Source organism: Castanea sativa, chromosome 6, assembly GCF_040712315.1.
Source record: "Castanea sativa cultivar Marrone di Chiusa Pesio chromosome 6, ASM4071231v1".
Taxonomy (NCBI): domain Eukaryota; kingdom Viridiplantae; phylum Streptophyta; class Magnoliopsida; order Fagales; family Fagaceae; genus Castanea; species Castanea sativa.
In genome coordinates, this window is record NC_134018.1 from 60556439 (window position 1) to 60568524 (window position 12086).

General features: G+C 39.5%; 1 protein-coding gene across 1 annotated transcript; it reads left to right on the forward strand.

Moving 5' to 3' along the window:
• The first annotated feature begins 1598 nt into the window (after window positions 1-1598).
• LOC142640305 (uncharacterized) lies at window positions 1599-2483 on the forward strand. Its single transcript, XM_075814370.1, has one exon. It carries the CDS (start codon window positions 1599-1601, stop codon window positions 2481-2483), a length of 885 nt encoding a protein of 294 aa, XP_075670485.1.
• The last annotated feature ends 9603 nt before the right edge of the window (window positions 2484-12086 follow it).

Consider the following 12086-nt stretch of genomic DNA (forward strand, 5'->3'; position numbering starts at 1 on the left):
CTCTGAATACTAATTATTATTTTAAATATTTATAATCCACTTAATAATATAAAATTTACAAAAGAAAAAAAATTATCAAGTACTTGATTTCTTGAAGGTAAAGTACCATACAAAAAGAAATAGAAAAAGAAAAGATAAATCACTCCGCAATCCACACTCTAAATACTAATTATTATCATAAATATTTATAATTTATTTAATAATATAAAATTTACAACATGAAAAAATGAAAAAACAAATTACTCAATACTTGATTTCTAGAAAATAAAGTAACATATAAAAAGAAAAAAAAAAGATAAATCACTTCACAGTCCACAATCTAAATACTAGTTAGAATATTAAATATTTATAATCTACTTAGTAATATAAAATTTACAAAAAAAAAAGTGAAAAAAACTACCCAGTACTTTATTCCTTAAAGATAAAGTACCATAGAAAAAGAAAAAGAAAAAGACTAGATAAATCACTTCGCAGTTCACACTCTAAATACTAATTATTATCTTAAATATTTATAATCCACTTAATAATGCAAAATTTACAAATGAAAAAAAAAAAGTGAAATTTTTTTATCCAATACTTGATTTTTTGAAGGTAAAGAACCATACAAAAAGAAAAACAAATCACTACACAGTCCAAAATTTAAATACTAATTACTATCTTAAATATTTATAATCCACTAAATAATATAAAATTTGCAAAAGAAAAAAAATGAAGAAAAATTTACCCAAAACATGATATCTAGAAAATAAAGTACCATTCAAATAAAAAGATAAAAGATAGAAAAAGAAAAATCACTCAACAGTCAACAATATAAATACTTGTGAGGAGCCGAAGATCCGAAGACCCGAGGATCCAAAGAATCGAAGACCCGGAGACATATTGAAAGGTATAATGAGCAGAGGAGAATAAAGAAATCTGCCTGAGGATGAGGTGGGATGGTCGGGTAAAGGAAGAAAGAGAGATTGATGATGTATGAGACATATTGCAAATATCCGGGTGGGGTTGGATAACTATGAGCATTGCATTAAATGTCCTGTACCAACCATTCTGGTTGCATTAAATAGGGAATACCAGCTTTGTCTGCTGCATTAATATAGACATGACTTGAACAGTACAGAACACAAAACTAAAGCTTTTCTCCATTACTGACGGATAGGTGTCAGTGGAAGGGATTGAGTAGATGGAGAGGTGTAGGGCTGAGATGATAAGGGCAAAAGGTATAAATAAGAGAGGAGAGACACATAAGGGGGGACTTTTGTTGTTGTAACGCTCTCTACAAATTCATTGTATTCAGATCTCTAGTCATAGAACATATTGTGGTGATTAGTTTGTTAAATGACCTTTGGTCCTTACAATTGGCGCCGCCTGTGGGAACAACAAAGTAAGGCGCTTTGGTTTAAAGGTATATGGCGGAGGCAAGTACAGAAAGGGAAGAATCGGTAGGTTCACAAAGAAGAAACTTAACCGTAAGTATCCAAAGGGGAGTAGGAAAGAGACGTACTTCAGGTGTGGTGGTGGAATCGCATTGTAGTGGTCAAGGGGCTGGGCAATGATCACCAACTGAGGGACAAATGTCTCGCGACGATGTGTTGTAGCAAATGCAGTCTGAGATAGATTACTTACGCAGGCGCTTAGATAGTAAGAAGCGGGGGAGAAAGAACTCATCTTGTTCTTCCAGTGACAGTTTCGAAGAAAAATTTGGAGGAAAGGAACTTCCAGCACTTGAGGCTCTTCACAGTGAGGCCCGTTTGAGCGCTTTTTCGGGTGTTAGGACAAAGAAGCGGAAGGAGATGCAAGGAGAGAGTGGATCATACCATGGTAAGGGAAATGATGCAATGGGTAAAGCTTTGAGGCAAATTTCAAAATCTCCCTTTGTGGCCAGGATAAATAGGGCAAAACTCCCCCACCGGTTTTCTCAACTTATATTTACTATTTACAATGGGAGGACTGACCCTGTAGAATACGTCAGTCATTTTAATCAAAAGATGGCTATTTACTTGAATAATGAGGCGTTGATGTGCAGAGTGTTTCCCTCCAGTTTGGGGCCAGTAGCCATGCGGTGGTTTGATGCTTTGACGGAAAGTTCCCTAGCGTCCTTTGAAGAGTTGACAAGGGCATTCGGGGCACGGTTTATAACTTGTAGTAGGATCCCAAAACCCTTGGATGCGCTACTCTCCATGTCCATGAGGGAAGGAGAAACACTCAAAACTTATTCTGATCGATTTTGGAAAATGTATAATGAAATTGACGGAGATGTTGAAAGTGTGGCTGTGAGAACTTTTAAGGTGGGTCTTCCCACGAAGCATGGATTGAGAAAGTCCTTGACAATGAAAGCAGCTATAGATATGCGCCAGCTGATGGACCGGATAGATAAATATAAACGGGTGGAAAAGGACCAGATTCAAAGTAAAGGAAAAGTGAAGGTATATCCGAAGAAGAAAGATCCTCGGGGAGTGGGGTTTCAAGGCAGTCGGCCTAAGTGAGACTTTCCAAGTCATTCATTGCCCACCGAAACTTCTCTGGTTAATTCATTGTTCAAAGAGCCTATATGTCACATATTGGAGAAAATCCGACATGAACCATACTTTAGACCACCCAACAAGATGAGTGGAAATGCATCTATGAGGAATCAAAATCTTCATTGTCATTATCATCAAGGCAAGGGACATACCACAGAGGACTGTCGGACATTGCGTGATCATCTGAACCAATTAGCTAAGGCAGGGAAGATCAATCATTTCTTGTCTAGACCGGACGGGCAAGTAGGACAACAAGGTACGCGAATGTATTGGGGAAATACTCCTCAGCCAGCTTTAGGCACCATTAACGTTATTTTGGCGCATCTGAGAAGAGAAGCTGGGGATCCTTCACGGATCATGTCTGTGCAAAATGGTTTCGAAAACAAATTTATGGAGGAAAACAATCAACTGACTAAAAGAATGAGGTTCTCGGCGACGCCAGTATTGGGGTTCTCTGATAAAGATAAAGAGGGCACGTATCAACCCCATGGCGATGCATTGGTAGTAACTATTCATATCGGGGGATACGACGTGAAACGAATCTTGGTGGATGATGGGAGTGGTGCAGAAATTATGTATCCCGACTTATTTAATGGTTTAAAGTTGAAAGAAGAGGATTTGGAGAAGTATGATTCCTTGTTAGTTGGCTTTGATGGGAAACAAGTAATTCCACGGGGAATGATTAGGTTACCCGTACAGGTGGAGGATACCAAGGTCCAAGTTAACTTCATAGTCGTCATGGCATATTCACCTTACATGGCTATTTTGGCTAGGCCTTGGCTCCACGCAATGGGAGCAATTTCATCAACTTTGCACGTAATGGTCAAATATCCTACCCGAGGAAAGGTGGGAGTATTACATGGCAGCCAGTTGGTAGCCAGGCAGTGTCTGATGTTTGCAAATATTGGAACTGGCCAAGGTTTGTCAACAGGGACGACTCCGGAGGCATTATAGCAATTAAAGAAATCTGCTCGGGAAGTAGGCGTTAATAGGGATGGAAGTTCTGCCAAAGAGCTGGACAAGATATTTATTGGAGAAGATAAGGAGAAATATTTTCAGGTGGGATCACAGTTACCAGTGCTGGAAAGGGAGGAATTAGTTCAATTCCTACAGGATAACATTGATGTTTTTTCATGGACGACCTATGACGTCCCGGGAATTGATTCAGAGTTCATTTGTCACCATTTGAATGTTAGTCCCAATGTAGTGCCCCGTAAGCAGCCTCATCGGCGTGCGTCCCAAGAGCATGCAGAGGCAGTTAGGGAAGAGTTTAACAAGCTAAAGCAAGCAGGGGCAATTAAGGAGATTTTTTATCCCAAGTGGCTGGCCAACACCGTTGTGGTGAAAAAGAAGAACGGCAAATGGAGAGTTTGCATTGACTTCACTGATCTAAATAAGGCATGTCCAAAAGATCCTTTCCCTATTCCAAGAATTGATCAATTGGTGGATGCAACTGTTGGGCATCCCCGGATGAGTTTCTTGGATGCTTTTTAGGGTTATCATCAAATCCCTATGTCATTGAGTGATTAGGAGAAGACAGCTTTTTGTGCTCCTAGTGGCAATTATCATTATCGAGTGATGCCCTTTGGTTTTAAGAATGTAGGCTCCACTTATCAGAGGATGGTAACTAGAATGTTTGAGTCGCAATTGGGGCGTAATATGGAAGCATATATGAATGACATGGTGATCAAAATTAAGAAAGTGGGAGATCATTTGAAGGACTTACATGAAACTTTCTCAGTCCTTAGGAGGTATAAATTGCGTTTAAATGCATCTAAGTGTTCTTTTGAAGTAGGCTCAGGAAAGTTCCTCGGGTATGTGATAACTCATCGGGGAATTAAGTTAATCCTGATCAAATTAAGGCTATCTTAGGGTTGCATCCTCCTCGGAATCCTAAGGAGGTACAAAAGCTAGCTGGAATGTTTGCAGCCTTGAATAGGTTCATATCCCGGTCTGCGAACAGATGCCTACCTTTTTACTGCCTCTTGCATAAATGGAAAGATTTCCAATGGATAGATGAGTGTAACTTGGCTTTTGAAGATTTGAAACGATACTTGATGAACCCACCGATACTATCAAGGCCGGAGAAGGAAGAGGTGTTGCATGCCTATCTAGCTGTCACGAACTATGCCGTAAGTCTTGTCCTAATACGGAATGATGACGGGGTTCAAAAACCGATCTATTATATTAGTAAATCTTTACAAGAGGCTGAGCGGTGATATTTACCCTTGGAAAAGGCTCTTCTAGCCGTTGTACATGCTACAAGGAAACTTCCCCATTATTTCCAAGCTCATACAATAGTGGTGCTTACCCAATTGCCTTTGCAGGCTATTATGAGGAAATCTGACTACACGGGTTGCGTGGCTAAATGGGAAACTAAACTGGGAGCTTATGATGTTAAGTACATGCCCCGGACGGCTATTAAAGGGCAGGTTCTTGCCAATTTCGTGGCTGAATTCACAGAAAGTGACACCAAGCAAGAAGATGCTATGATGACTATAATGACTATTGGGCTTGGGAATGTCCCTCTTCGGGAAGTCTATACGGATGGGGCGTCAAATCGAAAGGGATTCGGGATTGGAGTTGTGTTAATTACTCCCAAGAAGTTAGTTATGAAAAAGTCATTGAGGCTTGGATTTATAGCCACTAATAATGAGGCCGAGTATGAAACTCTCTTGGTAGGCGCTCAAATGGTTAGGCATCTGGGAGGAGAAATAGTGGAGTTATATTGTGATTCCAAACTAGTTGCCGGACGAGTTAATGGAGAGTTTGAGGCAAGAGATGAAAGAATAAAAAAATATCTTGAACAAGTCAAAGGGGTGTTAAGTTTGTTTAAGAGTTTTCAAGTACGACAAATACCAAGAGGGCAGAACGCTCATGCTGACTCGTTGACCATTTTAGCCACGTCTTTGTGCTCCAACTTACCACGAATGGTGATGGTAGAGGACTTGTTGACCTCTAGCCTTACTGGCATCTCAGCAGTCGGGGTTCACAGCATTCGCGTGGGTTCGAGCTGGATGGATCCAATTGTAACCTTTCTACAGCACGGTGTATTACCAGAAGATAAAGTGGTAGCCGAGAAGGTACGCAGAAGTGCTCCCCGATATTGGCTATCGGGGGAGCATAAGCTGTACAGACGATCCTACTCGGGGCCGTACTTGCTCTGCGTACATCCTGAAGCCATGGAGCCCTTGTTGGAAGAGTTACATGAAGGAATATGCGGGAGTCATATGGGAGGAAGATCATTAGCCCATAAAGCCATGACTAAGGGGTATTGGGGGCCCAACATGCAGAAGGCCTCCCAAGAGTACGCAAGAAAGTGTGATCAGTGTCAAAGGTTTGCATCAAACATTCATCAACTAGGGGGTGTCCTAAATCCGTTATCTAGTCCATGGCCCTTTGCTAAGTGGGGCTTGGATATAGTCGGACATTTTCCTCAGGTTGTTGGTAATAAGAGATGGCTCCTTGTCGGCACGGATTATTTTACGAAATGGGTGGAAGCTGAACCATTAGCCAATATCAGGGATGCAGATGCTAAGAAGTTCATCTGGAAGAATATCATAACTCGCTTTGGAATCCCGCATACCTTGATTTTTGATAACGGACTCCAATTTGATAACAAGGCTTTTCGTCGGTATTGTGCAAATATGGGAATAAGGAATGGATACTCAACACTAGTCTATCCTCAAGGAAATGGTCAAGCCGAAGCTACAAATAAAGTCATCTTGGCTGGATTAAAGAAGTGTTTAGATGATGCTAAAGGAAGATGGGTAGAAGAGTTGCCTCATGTGTTATGGGCCTATCGTACTACGCCCCGAAGATCGACAGGCGAGACACCCTTCTCAATGACATATGGAATGGAAGCAGTAATCCCATTGGAGTTAGGCTTTCCCACCTTGAAATCTGACCAATATAATGGTGTGAGTAATTGTAACATGCTGAGCGATAGTTTGAATACCATTGAAGAAAGAAAGGAAGTAGCCAGTGTGAAGATGGGAAGCTACCAATAGAAACTCAAGCAAACATATGACAAGGGAGTGAAGTCAAGACCTTTATTACCAGGCGATTTGGTATTAAGAAAAGTGGTGGGAGCAGCGAGAAATCCTGCCTAGGGCAAATTAGGACCTAATTAGGAAGGACCGTATAGAATCACGTCCATAGCAGGCATAGGGGCTTATCGTTTGGAAGATCTAGATGGAAGGGTAGTTCATCGCCCTTGGAATGTAAATAACTTACGACGTTATTACTATTAATGAAAGAGCCTTCTTTTGTATCAGTTGTAGGCTCATTTTGTTCCATTAGCATGTGTATTTTCTTTTACTGTTATATAAATACAAGTGTTAAACTGACCTTAGTCTTTGTTCGGCTCCTCGGGCCACAAGTCTAAGAGAAATTAACAACTTATACAAATACAAGTGTTAAACTGACCTTAGTCCTTGTTCGGCTCCTCGGGTCACAAGTCTAAGAGAAATTAACAACTTATACAAATACAAGTGTTAAGCTGACCTTAGTCCTTGTTCGGCTCCTTGGACCACAAGTCTAAGAGAAATTAACAACTTATACAAATACGAGTGTTAAACTGATCTTAGTCCTTGTTCAGCTCCTCGGACCACAAGTCTAAGAGAAATTAACTACTTATACAAATACAAGTGTTAAACTGACCTTAGTCTTTGTTCGGCTCCTCGGACCACAAGTCTAAGAGAAATTAACAACTTATACAAATACAAGTGTTAAACTGACCTTAATCCTTGTTCGGCTCCTCAGACCACCAATCTAAGAGAAATTAACAACTTATAAAAAGTCATGCACGGCTCCTCGAGCCATAAGTCTAAAAGCTAATAACCTCCCAAAAGAAAAGTTAAGTGTTGACTTAATTTCGTTTCTTGGTGAAAGGTTAAGTGTTAACTTAATATTGTTTCTGGAAAGTTAAGTGTTAACTTACTTAATCCTGTTATTTGGTGAAAAGTTAAGTGTTGAGTTAATCTTGTTTCTCGCTCAGTTTCTCAAATTATAAGTGTAAGACAAAAAATGAACACCGTTTACTGGTGGCTTATATTGCAAAATGGGTTGGTATGATCCATTATATGTATGCATGAAAATTTAACATTTGAGCGGTAAGGCATTGTGTTTGACAAATGAATAATAACAAAGTAAATATTGGAGTCTTGCAATATGTTAACAATAAACAAAAAAGCACAGCACGGCTATTCCTCCTTTACATTCAGTTTATAAAATAAATAAATAAATAAAAAACTAAAAAAGAATAAAGTGAAAAACAACAGGATTAAGCGCTTGGTTGCTTGTCTTTCTTCTTCTCTGCTTCTTTCTCTTTCTTCTTCTTTTTTGCCTGTCCCCCTTCCTTCGAGTTGGCTTCATTTACTTCATCCATTGGCTCGGCTCGAGGATAGGGGTTTTCAGTTATTTGCACAGCAGATGGATCAGGATCCGGAATGGGTGTAGCCAAATCATTTGTAGGTTTAGGGGGAGCAGGAGTTAAGTGTAAAGCAAGAGGGTAGTAAACACTGTTAGGAGCTCGAAGCTCAGATTCAGTGGATACTCCAGCAGCATCTAAAGCCCTACCCCACACTTCTAAACAAAATGCTCGGGTAACCCCTTTGAGTTGGGCGGTCAAGCTGTTAGCAGCTTTCTTCATTCCAGCATCATATGCTGCTTGCTCAGTAGCAGCCTTCTCCTGCTCCTTAAAGGTTAGTTCCTTCTGTGCTTGCTTTAGCTCAACCACAGTAAGAGCAAGTCTATTTTGAGCTTGTTTCTGGGCTTCAAGAGCCAGGTCAGCCTACGATTCATAACTTTGCAAGGCAGACTCAGCGTTTTTGTGAGCTTTTTCTACCTCGGCTAGGTGAATGAGGGTCTCCTTCAAGTTTTGTTCAGCTTCGTTCTGAGCCCTCACAGCTACCTCGGCATTGTGCTCGGCTTTCTTGGCTAAGTCCAAGGAATGGTTCACCCATTCCTCAGCCATAAATGAAGCTTGGATAGCCTACAATGCACATGAATTAAGAGAGTTAGATGAGTAATGCTTTTCACATAAATAAAGATAGAATGATAAAAACTTGGAAAATACCTTAGCTAAATCCTATTTCAAAGACAGGAAGACTTTTCTTTTGCGAAAAGATCGCAGTTCAGCCATATCCTCGGGAAGGCATAAGGCCTTCTCCAAGCATTCAGCCACCAAGCTTGAGCTTCCCTTCTTTAGGTCCCTAAGATTGGCATCATCAAGAACGGGGTTGCCTGAACTTAAAGTGAAGTTAGGCCGCCAAACTGATGCTTTCCTTATTGGCTCGCTACTAGTGTCCTTGGAAGGTCCAATATGAGCGGGTTTCTTGGAAAGGGCTTTCCCAGTCCTAATATCTTTAGAATAGGGGTTGGGGTTCTCCCCTTCTTCAATTTCTATGATGTTTTTGCTACTCTGACCCCTCTTTCTTTTCTTGTCCTCGACCTCGGAGGGAGGCGTACGTGTCACGGTGGGGGTGATTGGACGAGGAGGTACGGCCACGGTAGGGGAAGAACTGCCTGTGTGTGCTTGTAGCAAGGCCAGTAGGTCGGGTTCTTTCTCTTGGAAACCCATATTGCTGGTTGAAGGACGTGAGCTGTGAGGGGCGTCTTCGCGTTAAAAAACTTCAAAGTCTTTTTCCGTCACCTCGAGATGACTAGGCTCGGGAGTTGAAGTTTTTTCTTCTTCTATCAATAGATTAGGGGATTGCTCTGAGGGGTAAAGTAATTTGGCTGCAAGAGGGGTGGGAAGTTGTGCGTCTTGAGTTCCTGCGAGAGGAGGTGTAGGTAGTACGAAACCAGGAACCGCAACGTCAATACGAGCTAGCCGAAGATCCCTAGCTCAGATTATGTTCTTTGGACTTTGAAATCGTTTGGTGGAAGGGGTGTAGCCGAGGATGACGTGGGCTGCTCAGAGTTGTCCGTCTCTGTGCAAGAATATTTCTGACCGAAGAATTCTGTTTAAATCTTGACGGTTCACAGCGGCTATATTTGGAGCGGTGTGGTAGTTGTCTGCAATAAGGAATAAAAACCGTTAGAAAGAGTTAATCAATGTTAGAGCATAAACGGAAGACGGTTATTCCTAAGTATTATATCGGTCCTCGGGAACCCTACCTGGCACCCCATCTTGGGTAGGGCAGTGTAAGCCGTCATGCCAATTCCCTGAGATGATGAGGTAATTCTCGTCCATTCCTTTGCTTAAGTCAGGCAAGCAGGAGATCAGCCTAAAGGCGGGGACCCTACACTTCATGTAATATTTGGTTCTGTCCCCTTTTTGGCAGTTGTACACCCAGTTTACACATGCCAAGTCAAATTGGTTCCCATTTTTCGATTTAGGGCATTTACACATCCTAAAATCCTAAGGACATTGGGGGAGCATTGAACTGAGGTAAGCCTATAATTTATAAGAAAATCTCGAGTCACTCTACCCATGGGAATTTCCATTCCGCCTTCGATAAAAGCAATCATGGGAATTAAAACTGACTCGGGTGGCCGTGATATGAGTAGACACTCTTCTTCCTCACAATATTGAATGTCTACATCGTCAGGAATCTTATATTGGGTTTTAAAGGCGGCCTTTGCCTCATCTGTTTTTACTAGTTTAGCGTATCTACCCATTAACCCTTACGACAGGAAGAGAAAAGCAAACAAGCAAAAAGAAGCAAAAAGAGAGCAGACACACCTCTGAAGAATGCTTAAAATTATTCCTCGGGAGGTCTCTTTTCCTTTAATCCTTCAAAACACCAAAATGAACTTCAGCCAGCCTGAAGGTTTGCTTTTATAGGGGTGAGAAAACAAAAATAATAATGGAAGGGCGGTAACTTTCCCACTCATAATTGAGATCGCCATCTGAGCCGTACGATATTCATCCAGTCATAGAATGTGCGCAAGAAAAGAACTGTCTGACACCATAAATACTCCATTATGGACTATGAGGTGTCAGAAGCGTGTCATGGGCAGCGAAAAGACGTCCGTACGTGTGAAAGCAGAATGCCTGTAAGAAGCGTGTCCGAGAAGTTAAAACTTGGTTATTAATTCATGGTTAATAACTCAAGTGTTAAGGGGCTGTTGTGAGGAGCCGAAGATCCGAAGACCAGAGGATCCAAAGAACCGAAGACCCGGAGACATACTGAAAGGTATAATGAGCAGAGGAGAATAAAGAAATCTGCCCGAGGATGAGGTGGGATGATCGGGTAAAGGAAGAAAGAGAGATTGATGATGTATGGGACATATTGCAAATATCCGGGTGGGGTTGGATGTCTATGAGCATTGCATTGAATGTCCTGTACCAACCATTCTGGCCGCATTAAATAGGGAATACCAGCTTTGTCCGCTACATTAATGTAGACATGACCTAAACAGTACATAACACAGAGCTAAAATTTTTCTCCATTACTGACAGACAGGTGTCAGTGGAAGGGATTGAGTAGATGGAGAGGTATAGGGCTGAGATGATAAGGGCAAATGGTATAAATAAGAGAGGAGAGACACAGAAGGGGGGACTTTTGTTGTTGTAACCCTCTCTACAAATTCATTGTATTCGGATCTCTAGTCATAGAACATATTGTGGTGATTAGTTTGTTAAATGACCTTTGGTCCTTACAATATTAAATACTATCTTAAATATTTATAATCCACTTAATAATATAAAATTTACAAAAGAAACAATAAATTTTTTTTAAAAATATTTATCTAGTACTTGATTTCTCGAAAGTAAAGTACCATAAAAAAAAAAGAAAAAAAATAAAGATAGATCACTCGCCATTCCACACTTTATATACTAATAACTATTTTAAATATTTACAATCCACCTAATAATATAAAACATACAAAAGAAATTTTTTTTTTACATGTACTTGATTTCTTGAAAGTAGAGTACCATGCAAAAAGAAAAAGAAAAAGAAAAGATAAAGATAAATCACTCCTCAGTCCACACTTTAAATAATAATTACTATCTTAAATATGTATAATTCATTTATTAAAAAACATTTACAAAAAAAAAATACCCAGTATTGATTTCTTGAAAGTAAAATACCACACAAAAAAGAAAAAGATAAAAAAATACAAAGATAAATCACTACATAGTCCGCACTCAACATACTAATTACTATCTTCAAAATTTATAATCCACTTAATAATAAAAAATTCACAAAAGAAAAAAAAATGAAAAAATTTTTACCCAACATTTAATTTCTTGAAAATAAAGTACAATATAAAAAGAAAAAAAAAGATAAATCACCCCACAGTTTACAATCTAAATACTAATTATTATTTTAAATATTTATAATCCATTTAATAATAGAAAATTTACAAAAAAAAAAAAGTGAAAAAATACCAAGTACTTGATTTCTTGAAAATAAAGTACTACACAAAAAGAAATATGAATATATATATATATATATATATATAAATCACTTCGGAGTCCGCACTTTAAATACTAATAACTATCTTAAATATTTATGATCCACATAATAATATAAAATTTACAAAAGAAAAAAAATTACTCAGTACTTCATTTCTTGAAAGTAAAGTACCATACAAAAAGAAAAATAATATATA